At 35.6% G+C, this 18,820-nt stretch overlaps 1 protein-coding gene across 1 annotated transcript in view; it reads right to left on the reverse strand.

The window, feature by feature from the left end:
• The window catches only part of COL21A1 (collagen, type XXI, alpha 1), a 74,482-nt gene that overhangs the window by 48,721 nt on the left and 6,941 nt on the right, over positions 1–18,820 (reverse strand). Inside the window, exons 3-9 of the mRNA XM_009999271.1 lie at positions 17,891–18,059; positions 17,544–17,760; positions 16,116–16,289; positions 13,248–13,325; positions 11,113–11,121; positions 9,581–9,664; positions 7,276–7,338 (exon numbers count right to left, since the gene is read on the reverse strand). Of these exons, the coding sequence (XP_009997573.1) occupies positions 7,276–7,338; positions 9,581–9,664; positions 11,113–11,121; positions 13,248–13,325; positions 16,116–16,289; positions 17,544–17,760; positions 17,891–18,059 (794 nt within the window). The remainder of the gene's footprint in view (positions 1–7,275; positions 7,339–9,580; positions 9,665–11,112; positions 11,122–13,247; positions 13,326–16,115; positions 16,290–17,543; positions 17,761–17,890; positions 18,060–18,820) is intronic.

The following is an 18,820-nucleotide window of genomic DNA, read 5'->3' on the forward strand; positions in this document are numbered from 1 at the left end:
ACACACATTCAGATGCACCAAGAACAGCTGTGCCATAGCTGACATTTTAGGTAAAAGGAACAGAAGTGAAAGTGCCCTTTCAATTGACAGACAAGCTAAGGATTGAAGGTTCACTTTCAGGTACAGTGAAAGTACTAAATTGGCCACAAAAAAGAGCTGCTTTTATTCGGACTTAGCCTTCCCTCATAAACTTTTCAGAATACACACAGATAGTGTGAATAGTGTTATAAACTAAACTTGAATTTGATACTCAGTGTCCTAAATGCAGGCAGTTCCTGCCTTTTGACACTGCCTAGACACCCACCCAGTGTTAGAAGACAGTGGCACAAAATATTTTGGAGGCATTCATCCTTTTGAAGAAGCAGCATGGGCAAGAAAAACATCTTACAGCATAAGAATACCATACCTCTTAGGGTATATTATTTAAATACCTGCTGCCTAACACAGGAATTTAGATACGCAGATGGCTGGGTACTTAAAAAAAAAAACAAACAACCACAACACAGATAAAATCTGGTTTAGGAATTTAAAATAAAATGGCTATAATTTAGAAATAATTCTAAGGGAAAAGATTAAAAGATTTCTTAGGCCTAAGAAATTACATAAAGAACACAGACAAATTAGCAATACTATCATTGTCAGTGAATTAAGAGCCTTGCTGGAAAATGAAAGTTAGTTTATCTGTAAGGGAAAAAACTGAGCAAGAAGAACATATGGTGATTATTAATATCAAAGGACTTTTAGATGCAGTAGCAGAGCAAACCTCAGGAGTATATCTTCAATGCACTTGCATGCCTAAAAGACAAAAGTTCAGGCAGCATTCATGGGTGTATCACATCAGACAAATATGAAATAGAAACGTAGGACATATTGATAAAGCAGTAACAACTGAACTGCACACTTCCTTACTGAAAAGTCTTTGGAGTCTCTGAACAACATAAATGACAAAGGCAGGACAACAGGACTACTTGAGAAAAACAAGGGAGAAGTAAAAAAGCTTGATTTGGCTATAAAATAACCAAGGATCAGTGGTCTAAAGATACTGAATGTCTGTATGCACTAAGTAAACAGAACCATTTAGGATGATGTAGCTAAGCAAAACGGAGTTCAACTGTGAAAGAAAAATTTAACTTGTTGTTAGAAAAACATCCTGAGGTCTGTGGATCTCATTTGGAAGTCTCTTGTGGAAAATCTTCAGTACATTTAAAGCACGTTTATCTAAGGCATTAGAATACATCACATCTTAAATGACAGAAAATCTCTAGGAATTCAGACACGTATCCATACCTACACTCAAATTCGCAGTTGTGCTATGACCTTCTTCCTCATTGGCAGCATCAATAACTAAAATCCTCTGAGGCAACAGAAATGCTAAAAAGTACTTGTCAAATTTGAATTAAGTGGTTTATGCTTTTGCTGAGAAATTAGCATCTCCTTATCTTCTCAAGGACATTTTTCCCATCCCACCCCCAAAAACCTTCTCTAAGACCTCACTATGCCTTTTACTCTTCTGCCTACTGCTCTTTTTCCTGACCCTTTGGACATATGGATCACTTAGATGGTCCTCTCTAGCAGGTCTCCTTGGAGCCTGAGCCTTACTCCTTTCTCTGGGACTTCCTTAAGCAGTGGTAACTCAGGAACTCAGAACAAGTGCCATCTCCTCTTTCCTCTCTCTCTTAAAAAGCACAGACATGTAGAAAGGCTTCTTGTGGCATTTGCTTCTGCAGGCTACCAGAACTGTCTGCAATGAAACACCTCTGCCTATACATACCAAAACATGAAAATTAAGGGCAGATCCAGCATTAGATCTCAAAAGTAATTAAACGTAGCTTTTACCTTCCAATATAAATTTGGAGGTGGCTCCTAACCAAAAATCTGCAATCACATGAACATTATTATAGGAAAAGTACAGGAAAAAAGTTTCATTGCCAGGTCTGTTGCCTTTTTTTTTGTTTTGTTTTGATCTGTTGAATTCTTTCTCCATTTGATTACAGTTCCTTCCACTGGCTACTCCATCATCTTCCACGGCTTTCATAGCTCAGCGTCACTAGTAGTACATTTTACCTGGGCATCATGTTCTGGGCTCAAATCCTCCAGAAAGGGGGGAAAAAAATCCATCAAGATTATTAAATAAAAGGTCATAAATCCAGCCTAAAATGTTCCTGAGCTTCAAACTTCTGTGACATGTGATGATGTACCAAAGGAGTGTAAGTTCCTGCTTGCTGATTAGATGCTTACACTTACCATCTGCCCTTGGTCACCCCTGAAGATAGACATAGATGGTCGTTAGTCTGAAATGGACAGCTGTATGCAACACACATCAGCATCAGGCACTGCCCTGATTTTAAAGCAGCAGGTCTTGGTGAAGCCACTACCTGTCTGTATAGGAACGGAGCAAGCATATTTTCTCCAAGAATAACAAGGCCACAATGTTATGTATTTTTCCGGAATTGATGGCACCATTGCACAGCTGAATTATCAGCTATGTCTGCAAAGGTTTCCTGAGAAAAAAAAAGAAGTAGCTGCAGAGTTTATACCAACTTAAATCCCAAGGCAAACCATCCAATAGCACAGGTAATCCTATGTATACATGAAGCTATAACCCATTTTTATTCCAGAAGTACTGTTGAAATAGCTGCAATTATGCTAAATTCATCATAAAAAATTCAGCATTCAGTGGTTATCAAATATTATGAAACCAGGTAATACAGCTCTAATAATGCTCTATACTTGTTGGTTTTTTAAAAAAGGTATTGGAAGGATCACAAATTACTTATTATGTGAGGCTTTTGATACTCTATGAACTTTGAGTATCTCAGTCAAGTCAGTCTCACTTGATTATTTTTAAACTGCTTATTGCTTGTGGACACTTCAAAGACAAGGCAAATGGTTCCAAACTTTCATGAATGAAACTAGATGGAACACTCAAAAATTGTCCAGATTTGCAAGCCACATGGCTCAAAGGTCAAAACAGAAAAATATTTTTTTATTTCTTTCAGCAGACCAATAACCTATCACCTCTGTTATCCAGGAGTGATCACTGCATAGACTCTGTTCATTTATTTTCACCCTTGAGTTTTTCCCTAGTATTTATAAAGTATCCTTGGGAATAAAATACAGCTTTGTGACCACACAGTCAGGCTGTTGAGCATTCCTAGGGCCAGCAACTACTCCAGATGCTTCTTTATGATGAATAATGCCTATTAAAAAGAGTTCCAGTTGAGATTCAAATACTATTTTTTATCATTGTGTTTATTTTTACCAGTGCTATTTCTCCTGACAAGACAATATAAGTTCAGTTCCCAAATGACATTTTTTATTGCAAAAAACACCTTTATTTTCATTACTTATTACTTTATTACTTATTACACTTCTCATTTTTATGCTTTTTTCCAGTTACTTCATTGGTCTTTTCTGTATGGATCAGAGTACAGAAAATAAACAAAGGTGGCAATTAAAAGGAAAAAACAAAGAACCTGTAAATAAAACTATTTAGAAAGAAAATCAGGAATGATTGAAAGTGAGTTATGTTGATGTTCACTTTCCCAAATATTATAGCAAACAATTTTACTGGCTAACAACAGGTGAACAATTATTTTCTCATAATATTGAATATTAATGTGAATTGGTTTGACTTTTTCTGAACTAAAACTAGCTTTAAGTGTTACAACAACCTAGCCACAAACAAGAAATGAAATTTTATTTGATGTTTTATATTAAAAACAAATTACATACAGTAATGTAAATGCATGCCTAAAATCTTGCTCAGAGGAAGAAACATTTTGTTGAGCAGTTACACTGTTCCAAGAAAATGAATACCAGATAGGCAAACTGGAATAACTTTAGAGAATAACATAAAAATGTGTTTGGGAACAGAAAATACTGACTTTCCAGGAAAAGCTTTTCATGCAAAAGTCATTTGATCAAACAACACTGCCTACACAACTACCTGTAAGCCTATTGTGCTGTCTGAATTAAAAGCTTGCTTTTCAGAGCTCCCCAGGGAATACAGCTAAGAAGACTCATCAGAGCAAAGTCTTCTTAAACAAGGCAAATGAGTGACAGCACAGAAAGCATGCAAATCATATTAGCAAATAAATAGGTAAAACAGAAAGAAAAAGAGAGAGGAATCAGTTTCCCTGCACGATGTATCTAAAGAATCTCCCACCATTCATGGCTAAAAGCTGGAAAGCACTCAAGAATCTACCAGAAGGAACAATAATGTACTGGCCAGAGCTGCAGATGACCTAATAGGTTTGCAATTATGTCCTTACAAAGAACAAGTGCAAAAAGCTACAGCTGATTTTTCAAAACAACTAGCCTATTAATAAAGCTATAGGATTCAACTGTAAGCACTTCAAATAATACATGAACATCAATTCAGCAAAATGGTAAAATTTCTCCTTTAGTGGGGCTTTTTGATTCTTTTCTAATTGCCTAAGATACTTTTGTTAATCTTTTTTTATGTTCAGAGAATGCCCATCTATGCACATTGTGACTCATGCCCAGGAAAAAAAAACACACACTGTCAGATTACATAGTTACAGAAAGTCTACAGTATCAATTTATTTCTCCTTCATGATTCACACTGTAACAAATTTCAATGTTTATGGGAAGATATGTATCACTGAAGTGGAAATCCATTAATAACAGTATGAAACTCACAGCCAGTTGTACTGGACACTATAGAAATAAAGTCTTAATCTATTTTTTAACGAGAGAATGTAAACTGACAGTTCCCTACCAACATCCAGTCCATTCTGGCTTCACTGAAGTTTACACAATATCACTTCATTTTTCAAAACATCAGAGTTAGCTGGACAAAAGACAGCTCTGCTATGCTTATGCATACTGCAAGTCTAACTCTAGCAAGTGACATGATCAAAATAGGACAGACACCTTCTCCCATGCAACTCTAGGCTAGGACAGTTCGTACGCTTCTCTTTGTACAGGAAAACAGGGCTACTCTTCAGAAGTTTAAATACCATCAATAATCAACTGAAAAGTTATTAGATCACACTTCCTCAACTCAGATTCCTCCTATTCCTATTTTAAAACCTGTCTTCATGATTGACTGGAACCAAAATGTAGGATTTTTTAACAATGATAGCTTCAGTTCATATTGTTTTGTCTATTTCTAGTTCCAAAAAAAACTTTGAAAATAACAAAAGTAGAAGTATAAAGATGTTTTTATATCACAGGAAAAAACAAGGATCTTTGTTTGTGGAACTATGGAAAAATTCATGCACTCTCTGCTCTCCTAGGTGATGAGGGAGGCCAGGTTTCTATATACCAAGTTCCATATTTTAAAACAGAGGACTTCTCAATTTTTAGATACAATTGCATTTCTTGTTTTCAGTTGCTATTTTTTCCTGTCAAACTAATTCTGCCTCCAGAAGGAATCACCGTAGTTAAATGGACCAGCTGTGATACCTAAGAAACAGCCAACATGTAACTAAGCAACAACATAGGAGAAATGCGAACGTTTTATAACGTGCAGCATGGAGCTTTCTCCTTGTAACTAGCAATATTTATTACCCTTACAGCACACAGTTCCAAGGAAGTATCAATCTCACAGTTTCCATCTTTAGCTGACAAAGAAATGAAATGTACTACCAGTAATAAAAATTCTTAACAAAAATAGAATGTTAGGTGTTTTTATGAAGCCATCAAAGTTGGTGGGTTGTGCCTCTTAAGTAGGAATAATACGCTAGAGGTACTAAAATTGATACACAAGGACAGATTTGGGAAAGACCTGGAATTAGCTACAATATCCTCATGAATCTTTTCACAGGACAGAAAAACTACTGAAAGAATGCAGTTGAATAGTACAATACAGCCCTTTGTTGCCATTTTCTGAAGTCTCTCTTATTTGTCAAGTGTGGACCATAATGGACCGAAATAACTCAATGTCCCTTCTAAGTTGCAGCCAATACCACAGATCATTAATTCCCCAGTCTATGATCCAATGTTTCTTTCATAAATTATTTTGTCTTCTCTGCATTCATCCACTGATATTTTCTAATGCTTTGGGACATCTTCCTGTATTTTATTCTCAATAATATTTGGCACCCCCCCTAATTGTATTTTCAGTGAAATTCAAGATGTGATGCTTACCTTCCCTTCTACTTCACCATGGAGATGTCAAAATAACACTATAACCTAATAACTCAACTATAAAGTTCAGTCCTTACAATGAGAATTAAAAGCTAGAATTAGTTAACAATTTCTAGTAATTGCATACACTTTTATTTTCCTGCTTTTGGTATCCAAGTTGAGAAATTATCCTCTTTTCAGAAACAAATATTTTTTATGCCTCCAACTGCCTTTTACCTTTTCATTTCTTTTCAGTTTTGTTTTTAATACAAATACTATAGCTTCTTCTTCTACTCCCAGCTTTTGGTCTGCCTTCTCTTAACATACCAGAGGCATAGGCAACACCATTTTGATGATACAGAGACTGCAGGCTGTTAACAAAATCTTAGTCAGCAGAGAAGCCTAGCTGTCAGCATATCAGAGGCTTCCAAATAGATTCAGAGATCTAATATATTTTTAAATTAAATCTTAGGTTATTTTAATATATTTGTTTCCTTTTATTCTGATACTGGATAATGGTCTCTTTTGTTTTAGCGACATATATTATTCATCTACTTTCTTCCAGTCTTCACCATCTATACTAATGGAATGCCAGCTTAAAAAGTAAATTCTAGGGTAAAAGAAAAAGGTAAAGATAAAAATGTATTTTTACAATGTGTATTTTAACACATAGAACACAGCTTAGAACTGCAATATATATATATATTCAACATTGTATATGCATATCTATATGTTTTGATGGACTACTTGAGGCAGGCTAAAAAGAAATTAAATTAACCAAGCTTAAACACTAGAAGGAATCCTCAAAACAAAATAGAGAGAATTTAAGCTGTCCTAAAGTGATTTCACTGCAAAAATGCTTAAGTAGTAGAGACTGAAGGTCAGAAGGTGGTAACTGCTGTAAATTGATGCAGAGAACAACAGCAGCACTCACAGCCTGTAAGTAAAGTAAGCAGAGGCTTTACAACAGTGTCTAACTCATTACATCATATTTACAGTACTTTAGGTTGAAGGAAAAATACCATGTTTAACATATTAACAGAATTGTTACTTAAGGGATATTCACAGCTTCAGAGAATGGAGACAATAACCTAAATCTGAAAATCTGGCAGCAGTGGTACATGTTTTTCTCCTGTTAGTTTTGCATTTACAAAATATGACTAAGTTTTTAGTACTCACAGGCTTACCATCTGGACCAGGCTGACCAGGATAACCATGATTTCCAGGCTGCCCAGGATCACCCTATGGAGAAGCAGTATGTTAACACACAAAAGATATGAAAGAGCACTTTAAAATTAGCACTAAACAACCTTAACTCTAATACATTCAACAAAACAATGGACGCAACCTACTATCAAGGAGTAATTCCTACAGCAAAAAGAAATCGATCTGGTAGCCCCCTTCCTGAGAAAATTCTCCCTAATTTCTTGTGCAGGACTTGGAGATGTGCTCAGTTACAGCGCAAGTTTAGCTCATTATCTCAAATGCTTTCAAGCTTTTTAACATCTTAATCAACAGAAATAAAGACACTTTTCATCAAAGAGGTGAAAAAATCTTTATTAGAACTTTGTTAATCTAGTAGTCCGACCTGGAAGAAAACTCGCACCATATTGGCTAAGTCTAGTTCATAAAGCAAAAGCACTGGAAAGGCAGGAGCCAGGATTAATAACTCCTCTCCACACACTAATTTCAGTAGAAAAAATACATTCTTATAGATTTCTTCTCATAAGGCCTCTGCAATTATTTTGATAACCTGTCATAATCCTGTTAAAGGAAAAGTCAGTTCCCCAGGCTTTATGTTTATGATAAGAAAGCAGGAACTTCCTACCCAATATATCCTCCAAGTGTATTAAAGTTCTTTATTTTACTAATGGACTTGATTTGAGCCCAGAAAAATCCAGTAAGACGTGATCTATAAAAACATTTTACTTCTACAGCAGTGTTAAGTAGGTACCACTTTCTTCAGCTTGAACCATCAACAGACCTGTGGGTCAGTTACAAATGCAGAATTTTTATAAATAGGGAGAATATTAGGAAGGAAATAGGAAACCAGCCTTCAATGTGACTGTACAAAAACATCTTTTCACATACAAACCACAGAAAGGTAATGATGGACTAAAGGGGAGAGGATATAAATAATGTCTCTTCAGAAAAGCATAATAGTTATAATTTGCTGCATTTAATAACAAGTTATTAACAGATTATTGTAGTCCAAATTAAGAAGTCCAGGTTTGAATGAAATACATATACATTCAAGTATAATTTTTCTAAACTATGAAATTTTATGCCTTTAACTTGAACAGGTTAAAGTATCAGTTACTTGTACATTAAAACATTATAAGTAATTTTATTGTACTCCATTATATCATAAACACAAATTAAGTTTAAATTCAAATGGTTCTAAACTCCAGTACTCAAAATTTAGGAAATACTGTAGCTAAGATAACTTATACAATGCTAAATTGGCTTCCTTTTCCATCTTTCTGCAATCTTCTGTGCTAGGCACTATCTTGACACCTGTATTACTCAGTTATCCCCCAAAAAATACACTGTAATGCAACTGAAAGATTGCAGCTGAAGCAGGGATCTAAATAAAACTGTGTAAGTAACCCAAATTCTGACATTTCATACTCCTTCAGAAATTTCAAGGATGTGCATTTCAATTTGTTTAATAACAAATACTTCCTTCTCTCTCTTTTTTATCTCATATGCTAAACAACAGAAAAAGGTAAAAGACCACAACAATTCTATTACATGAAATAAAAATGATCTCCTCTTTGTGGATTCACTGATCAGAAGCCCTTACCATTGTAGCAAGAAGTCCTTTAACTTGAGGTGGTTACAGCAGACTGTTAACCCCTTATATAATGAGAAGGCTCTTTTAAGTCTTTTGCTTAATGGAAGACAAGTAGCTTGGGGTGTTCTTGGCTACCCTGATAAGGCATCTAGTAATTCTGGAAGCACTGGTTAGCACAGTTGAAAGAGATACTACAGCAAAATACTAGCAACTTGAGTTTGCCGTGTTAGACATTGAGACTCAGGTCTGGTTCTCAGTTTAGTCCTTCACCAACACTGAAAAGAGGTCAGCAGAACAGCTAAGGCAGAACTCTCCAAGTAAGCATCTAGTCCCTTCTTTAATAAAGAAAGAAAAAACTTCTCCATTAAAGTATTTTTACTAGTGATCAATTTCATTCTCAAACAATTAACCGTGTGAGGTCATTTGCTAAAGAGTATCAAGGAAACACAATCTTACATCCCTGAGTATTTTCTTTAAATAATAAAGATATATTTGTGTCATTAAGAGCTATGGCACAAAACCTGGCCTTGAGTTTCATAATCATTACATTCAGGCATTGGAAACCAGAACCAGGAGAACTTTTCCCCTAGTTTACTAATCTGACTATGACTGGTCAACGAAAGATATAAAGAAAGAAAAAAACAATAAAAAATCATATGCAGTCATTAAGACAGAATGGAAACTTACTTTGGGCCCTGGGGGTCCTTGTTTTCCTGGCGGGCATATGCAGGGAGCAGGTGTTGAGCCTACATCACTAGGACCATTCATGCACTATCAAGAGTGAAACCAACCATGAATACATATGCCAAAAGTATTCAACAAATGTGCCATAACATTATGTGAAGCTGATTTGCCTCAGCTTGCATAGGTCCTGGCTTTCTCTCCTTTGTTAACTTGGACTTCTGCTTACCTGCATAGTGCCCTCCAACCACTCTGCATGCCTGAATTTCTCATTTTACCCCAAAGACAAATAAATAGAATATTAAGTACTGACACTGGGCTGACAGATGAAATTCCATTTACTTTTCCAGAAATATTTTGTCATATGGTTTGATAATTTTAAATTCTGGCAACATGCAAAACTCTTCCCCTAAACTATTTGATATTCATCATTTGAAGTGTGATTAATTTTCAAACTTAAATATTTAGTTAAATTTTTAAAAAGGACTCTAATAAATACTATGTATAGCATAATGTTCACAACAGCCGGTAACAACGAGGTCTACCAAGTCTGAAAAGAACGTAAAGCACATGTCTGCTACTTCCTGGGCATGTGTCTCAACTACAAAGCTCCTTGAAAAGAGGTGAGGCATATCTGCTACCACCAGCTCTTACAAGCCACAAATCCTAGCCATCAGGGTGTCTCCAAAGACCACTAGGTCACCTCCTCCAAACTATGCTCCCTGTACAAATGGCAGTAAACACTGAACCTTGGTAAACCACATCACCCTCTAGAGATTATTTTCTAAATATCTACTTCTCACCATTGAGACCACATGAAACCCCAGTGTTCTATTAAGGAAGGGAAGGGGAGAGCTACTAAATCAAATCCATTTGACCAAGGTCAGGCACCCAAAATTTAGATGCATCTGCACTAAATCTGTATTCTGAAGTTAGATTCAGTGAATTGCTTCACCCAGCAAGTTTTTAGAGCTATGTTAAGGCAAAAATTCAAGAATCCAAGATACAAAACAGTAGATTTTGTATTTAATATCTTAACCACTTTCTGTAACATTTTACTCATACTTCCTAAAATAATGCAGGCTTTTTACAATTCCTGTGAAGGGAATTTTTTCTCAGGGTCAAATGATTGATCAAAACACAAATCCATGATTCCTTTGCAATGGTACCAAGTGGAGTTAGGAAAATGGTTAGGAAACCTATCATGTTAAGCCTTCAAACAAGCTCCCCTTCAGGGAGCATGACACAGGTAACAGCTACCTGATTGTGCATATCCCCATTCACTTTGCAACAGCATCCAGCCCTGCAAATAAGAGCAATTAAATTGAATCAGGGGAAAAACATCAGACCATCTATTCTAATTAACATGGGTTTTATCAGAAAACTGATTTTCGTGTACTGACTAGAGTTCAGTTAATAGAAATCCAGCACTTTTAAGATCAGCAAACCTCTGTCCACCTTTCACTAAATAGGAAGAAGTTTATATAAAGTCAAATACTACCTTAAAGCGAGTTTGAGCAGTTTAGGATTGAGCCTACCTCTCCATTCTGAAACAAGAAGAAACACAGTTTAAGCATATAGCAATATTTGTAATAAGTGAAATCCATTCGTTTGGAAACATTACCAAAAGAAATCATACATTTAGGGCAGTAACTGTCAAGTAAACTGTAACTGTCAATAATTCAAAATTTTAGACATCATTAGCTTACTCACTCTCATCAGAGAATATATAAAAATATTTCTAAAATGTCTGATCTCTGCCTGAATCCAGCATCTGGGAAAACATCCACCAGTACAGAGGCAAGGCTGGCTTCTTCTCATTGTCCTGTGTGAACTCCATTAGACTCTTCTATCAACTGAATTGAGTTTTCCAGCATCAGAAACACCACCAAACAACCCATCCCCAAATATTTCAGCATACCAACCATGAATTTGCCTGTCTTAATGGTTTAGTAGCCACCATTAGCTGCACCATGTACAGCAGTCTTCTAATGCACACAGTCACCACAGACTTCATACACAGTCTGTGGGAAGAGACAGCTTCCTTTGTATTTAGTTTTCATATTAGGCAACCTCTAGAGAAGGTTATCTTTCTCCATGCATCATAGAGGGAGCTTAAAATTACAATGCAGCTAGGTATCTCCAGGAAAGGGGATGAAATCAGGCTGTAAGTAGCACACACTGCCCCTGCTTAGTTCAGGAGCTCCAACACAACCCTTTCTGACAGAATACAACCACAAGTCTCCTTGGAGATCATCCAACATTTTTATTTTCTGAAGGAGTCCAGAATTTCATGGGTAAAGTCCAAGTATAATTTACAACAGCAAGTGAAACTAAACTGGCGAAAAGCAATATTTCTGGTTGGGCCTCTTGCCAAATGCAGAGAACACAAAATACAACAGACTTCTTAGTGTTTGCTTCCTTTATGCATAATGGTTTTTTTATTTGTTTACCTTTCATATCCTACTTCTATTTTGTAAAGAGCAAAAAGATGTGATGCAGCTAAATAGCCAAATACTAAATAGATCTCAGGATTTAAAGCTAACTTTACAGAAGTGTTCCTGAACCCATTAGTTCTTGACACACAGTGTCAGATTTCAGAACAGCTAATAATCCAGCCATCTACTCATTGCTTAAAAGAAAGATGCAAGTTTTGAAAAAGCCCTAACACAAGGATGCTTATTGCAACAGAAATACTGGCCCCAAATAAGTAGAAGAAAAACAGACTAGGTGGGGGTCTGTGCAAGTCTGACAAAGAATAAAGTATCTGGACTTTGAAGATTCACAGGTTCTACAGTCAAACTGGCAAAGTGGTCCTAATGCTAAACCAAAACACAACATGAAAAATATAGGTTTACACAGCAAGACACTGATGTCTGATTAGCTTAAGCTCAGTTTGTTTTAGACAGAAATCAAAGGAGGACATTTTGAAGGAAACCGTATGTATAAAACAATCTCTTGCTTATACTTTGAGGGGGGGAGCTGAATGCTTTTGAAAATCTGGCTCCAGCAGTATGTGCATCCTGAATGGTTTCCTAATCTGTTTGCATGTGTTTTACATTTCAGTGTATAATTAACCCTAAGTAAAGGGCAAAGAGAGGGTCAAAGGATCCCCATAAGCTTCCTAATTGTGTACATGATTCATAAAATCCTGAACAGGACTTTTTTTTTTGTCTTGATCATAATTTACTTCATGAAATCTAGGTAAAATTTCAGTTAATGGGATTTTAAACACAGACACCAGCATAGATACTTCTGATAGGAAAAGATTATTTGAAAATATAGGTTTGTTGATTATGTACAAAAATTACAGAAATAAATGACCTGACATGTATGAAGAAGTATATAAGACAGTTAAAAATCAATATTTGACATATTTTACACTGCTGTAACCTAGAAGTTTTATTAATTTACAATACTTAAACTCTTAAATTGTAACCTAAGACTCTGAGATTCTTCTACACTGCTGTCAAATTTCCATCATCAAATATCAAAACTAAGAACTAAATTTTTTAAATACATTTGTGCAAAAATAAGGCTGAGACCTGACAAGTTCTGTATCACTTGACAATGGACAAGTAAAAAGCATTTACTTATTCTAAGTATTGAGTTAGCTTTAAACAGTTATTTGTAAAAAAAACGCAAGTGGTCCTCAAAAGTTCATCATACTCACAAATCCAGGGATTTCACAGACTGTTTCTCGATTATTTTGTTCTGGGTCACAGTAGATTCGTAGTTTTTGTATATCAAACTATAATTCAAAACAAAACAGTCCTATTTTAGAGAAAGTGTTGGTAGTCTGACATTAACTTAGTTTAAACTATACTTTTCTTAAATCATATCATCCACAAGTTAAAAAAAATAAAAATTAATTTAAATTAAATTAAAAATTAATTAAATTAAAAAGCAAGGGAAACTGGAAGCTAAGTTAAAAACCAAATAAAGATGAAAACATTTTTAGTCAGGCTACTCACAACGATTAATACATGCAACCAACTAAACATTCTGTAACAGAATTATTTAAAGAAAACTAATCAGTCCAATAGTTTGTTTTCTAAAATAGTAGAAATCATTGGTAATAAATCCAAACACACAGAGCACTAAGTACACTGGCTCCCAGCATTATTGGGAACCAACTTACAACAGGACAAGCAAAACCAAGCTTTTCCTTTTTACCTTAACAGCTCTGGGATGATGTTTCTACACTGACCTCTCTCTGCTAGATGTAAGATTAGTAAGTTTTGCTGAAACATCAGAAGGCATCCCTGACTCTTGAAAGAACTTGGTTGTGAGTTTAGCTGTATAACATAAAACATGAAATGTAGATAAAAACACTGGCACCAGGTAAGCAGAAGTTTGTGCCATCCTGCTATACTCAGAAAAATTAAACAGATGAAATAAGTTTTTCTAGCATAAGGTGCCATGACTGCAAAGAGAAAAAAGCCCTGCTATGCTTATATGAAATCACAGACCAGAAGTTGGACTAGCAGGGGAAGGAAGCACAGAAAATGGAGTCTGTTAATACCATGCCTAACAGTATCTGTTCTCAAATTTGAAATGCTCACAATTCACAGTTCTTAAGTATGTACACAAATTTATCATCATGACACAGGTAAGCACTTCAGCCAGTAAGACCCTGAGTTAAATCCAGAACAATTGCAATATATCACTGGAAAACAACTGAATCAGAGCACAGGAGAATGAAAATTCTCCAATGAATCTGTGAAGAAGATTCTTGTAAGACACACTGTATCCAACAGCGACTGATTTCTGTCTTAAAGGACCTCAAAATACTTTCTCACTGAAAGGCAGTAAAGACTCCTAAAATCATAGAAATGTCTGTGTTGGAAGGGACCTTAGAGACCACCTAGTTCCAAAGCCCCTGCCATTGGCAGGGACATGCAGATTAATCAAAATATTTCTCTATAATCATAGCTGAAATAGCAATATCCTGGCAAAGTTTGACTGCTAATGCTTTGCAGAATGCATCACAGAAGTGAAGGGAAATACCTCTTTTACATTACAGAAATCATCTGGAAATATAAAATTGCAACCTGAGGCTGATTTTCTATTTTTATTCTAGTCCACTATCAGAAGAGGATCCAATACAATTCCACATTCCTAAAATGTTTTTGGTTTAGATAACCAGTCTTGCTGCTAACACTCTTTAACTCAGAAGCTGTATTAGTGGGAATCTATAAAAGTCCCATTTCTGCAATGACTTCACAGAAAAAAACAAGACACGACAACAACAAATAAACAACCCTCTAATCCTAGAATGCACAGAACTATAAAAATGAGATAATCCTGCACTGACAGAAAAAATGCATGATAGAATCACAGAATGCGTTGGGTTGGAGGGGACCTTAACGATTATGTAGTTCCAACCCCTCTGCATGGGCAGGAACACCTTCCACTACATCAGGTTGCTCAGAGCTCCTACAATTGATTAAAATTCTGAGATCTGTTTTATTTCAGTGCCTGAAGTCCTATCAGACCTCTGTGACAAACATTCAATAGTTTTCACAGAGGTACTTTAGTATACAATGTTACCACCAGAAATGCCAAGTCACACACACAGTGCATCATCCAAGTTTCCATGTATACTTTTAGAGTATGATAATAATAGAACTGTTAAATATACAAAATTCAGCAGTAACTGAGTAAAGACACAGGAAGAGAGAAACACATTAATATATTTTAATAGCAGCTGTAAGGATCATGAAATTAGAGTACATCAAAAAACATAGCTTGCAAGATAACTAAAAATAATGTCTATTTATGTAATTCAGTACTTCTTAGTATTGTTTCCATTATTATCAGTGTGATTAGTAATGTCATTACCACATTGCTATAAACATAAGGAAACAACCTATTTTGTCAGCATCTGAAATACTGAAAACATAATAGTCTTCAGCACTGGTCTACACAGCCATTATCCCTACAGCCTGAAGTTTTAACCCACTTTTTGGTGTCTGCAAAGAGCTGAAGACAAAAGGACTTCAACGTTAGTAAGAAGAGAAGCAAACCTTAGCACATGGTTTTCCGGGGTTTTTTCCATCACAGCAGAATGAAACAGTGGCAGTTTGAGAGCCAAATATTTGCATTATGACAGAAAAAGAGCTGATACACCTTGTACTTTCATTATAGCTAACGATGACAAAGGAACTTGATAAAAATTTTGTTCTCTCCCTCTTTTACCAGCATAACCCATGCACAGACAGAAGGAAATTATATGCAAGTGTCAAATACAGAGAAAAGCCCCTGCTTTGAGACACTGTTTCCCAAATTCAGGTGACCAAACTGCATCAAACTTGTGTTTCAGTAAAAATGAATGTCCCTTGAAGTCACTGAGAGCAGCTAAGCAACCAACCACACAGGATATATCAATTGTGCTCAGTCCTCCTGACCACTTACGTTCCCTCTTAACTACTAAATTTTTGAATATTGAATTTCAGCCTACTGTAAATTAGAAGAGTGCCAATGCAATGCTAACCTACAGTAGAATTTCTGAATTACTGTGGTTTTAGCATACACTTACCTGTACAGTTTCCTCCTTTCCAGAATACTTTCCTATTTGGGTTAGGCCACTGATGTAAATACCTAAAACAGGATGTAATGGCTTTGTTTCAATTTCTTGGCCATCTATATACAAAGTTACAAAGTCTTCTGTTACTAGGAGACGAATTTGATGCCAGCCTTCATCAAACAGTATCTAAGAAAAGTGGAAGAAAACAGAATTGTTTAAAACAAAGTATCTTCAATTTAAAGAGCAATAAAACTGCATTTTAATTCTTAAATGACTGTTAATGTTTAAGGTGACCAATGCTCCTAGTTTTGTCATATAAAAATTGTAAACTGTTTAGGTAAAAAGGTGTTTGCCAAGTATTATTAAAATTGAGGACATGACATTTGGTAATAATTAATCTCTATCTCAGAATAATTTCATAACTCACAGATTTTTTCAGTCTATGATCTTGAACATGCTCAAATCTGTGTTTATTAAAAATATGAAACTAGAGGCCTTTTTTCAGCAGTGGTATAATAGCTCAAACACTTCAGCTCTTAAATCATGGTGAAAACAAACTGGTACTTTAAAGTCTTTCTACTTAATATTTTATGAAAAAAATCTTAAAGATTACACAATATTGGCAGAAAGAACCACAGTATTGCAAGGATTAAAGTAAATGTTACTTTCATCATCTCAAAAAACCTCAGATTTCTAAAGTGTAAAATTTAAACAGATTAGTTCTAAAAGTCATAGAAAATGAAAGATACCTTTTAAAAAGTATTTATCTAACCTACCTTAAAAATTAAATTTAACTTGGGAAGAATGTCTTCTTGAGCCTACCCGTTAATTTAAAAAACAATCCAACTCTTGACTTAGGCTAGGCTAGATGCTTATCTTTTAGCTAAATTTAATAGAGATTTATGTCACACTAAATTGACATATGTAAGAGTAAAATGATACATGTACTTTTCAGTATGTTACGTATCTTTGTTAGCTTTTGCAGACATAAACAGAAATTACGCTTAAATCACTTAACAGTGTACACCCTTAGCACCTCTGGTTTTATTTTATTTTCCTTTGCAGATTGGGTTTTTATTTATTTACAATGGCTCCCATTGCAAGATAAAATAAACAACAGATCAGAATATATAACATTTCCATTTTCCTCAGTAAAAGTCATAAACTATAAAAGTTTACTAAATAAAAATGTTCATTAAAAGCATAGTGACATTTATAGTGTGCTTAAAAACATAGCTCTAAAAAGAACATAAAATTTTTGTTCTCCATGATAGCAATAGGAGCATGGAGAAACACAAAAGAAAAAAAAGCTAGTCTTCTTTTCATAGTGAAGATCATGGATATCCGAGACTCCAGGAATAAGATTGATTCATCACTGCAGCTGCCAGAAACACTTAAACACAAATGAGCATTCCAGCATGATGATGACTCACTCCTTACCTTTACTCGAGGTACAGCAAAAGTAATAACTTGTGTGCCATTTATTAAACTTGTTGTAGTGAATGATAATGCTTTCTCTTCTCCATTAATAGTGACTGCAATCTGTGGTCTCTTATCCAGACTTAGAATTCTCCATAAATCCCATGTCTTTTTTACTTTAAATCTTTGTGTGGAAACAAACACATAGGATGGAGGCAGACCTTCTGGAAAAACATTCCTAAATAAGAGGGAAGAGGGGGGAAAAAAAGACAATATGTGGACAAGTCTAAACCTTGAAATAAATCTCTCTCATTTTTGGAAACAAAAAAAATTACTAAACTCAGAAGTGCATTTATAAATGTGAATACCTTGTCAATTCCGACAGGTCAACATGTGAGGTTACTTCATAAGCTTTTGCATTAGTGGTTGGTATCTGAATTCTCTTCTTAACCTTTTTCTTCACTCCTAATCCAACAAGAATGTCAAATCCTTTTTCATCTCGAGCTGCCACTGGAATTCGTGTTGGACAAACAGATTCTGCAAAGTAATAAACACAAGTATAGTCCAAAATATTACCTTGAAGTTTCAAAAAGCAACTTCCCACCTTACCTACTATTTTTGTAGCTGCCTTTCAAGAAATAAAAGAGAATTGAGAACTGTTAGTTAAATATAACCTGAGAGAAGTGACATGCAGAACCCTCAGAAACATAAAGCAAGAATACTGAAATTTCATAATTTACTGCAATGAAGTTCATAGAATCATAGAATCGTTAAGGTTGGAAGGGACCTTAAAGATCATCAAGTTCCAACCCCCCTGCCACGAGCAGGGATCCCTACCACTAGATGAGGTTGCACAAAACCTCGCCCAATCTGGCCTTAAAAACCTCCAGGGATGGGGCATCAACAACTTCCCTGGGCAATCCATTCCAGTTCCTCACCACCCTCATAGTGAATAATTTCTTCCTAATATCTAACCTAAATCTCCCCTCTCTCAGTTTAAAACCATTACCCCTTGTCCTATCACTATCTTCTCTGATGAAAAGCCCCTCCCCAGCTTTCCTGGAGGCCCTCTTCAAGTACTGGGAGGCTGCCATAAGGTCCCCCCAGAGCCTTCTCTTCTCCAGGTTGAACAGCCCCAACTCTCAGCCTGTCTTCATAGCAGAGGTGCTCCAGGCCTTTGATCATCTTCGTTGCCCTTCTCTGGACCCTCTCCAACAGGTCTATATCTTTCTTGTGCTGAGAGTTCACATACTATTTTGAATTGTCACTAACTGTAGTTAAAAGGTACTATCTGAATA

Source organism: Chaetura pelagica, unplaced genomic scaffold, assembly GCF_000747805.2.
Source record: "Chaetura pelagica isolate M959 unplaced genomic scaffold, ChaPel_1.0 scaffold90, whole genome shotgun sequence".
Lineage (NCBI taxonomy): Eukaryota > Metazoa > Chordata > Aves > Apodiformes > Apodidae > Chaetura > Chaetura pelagica.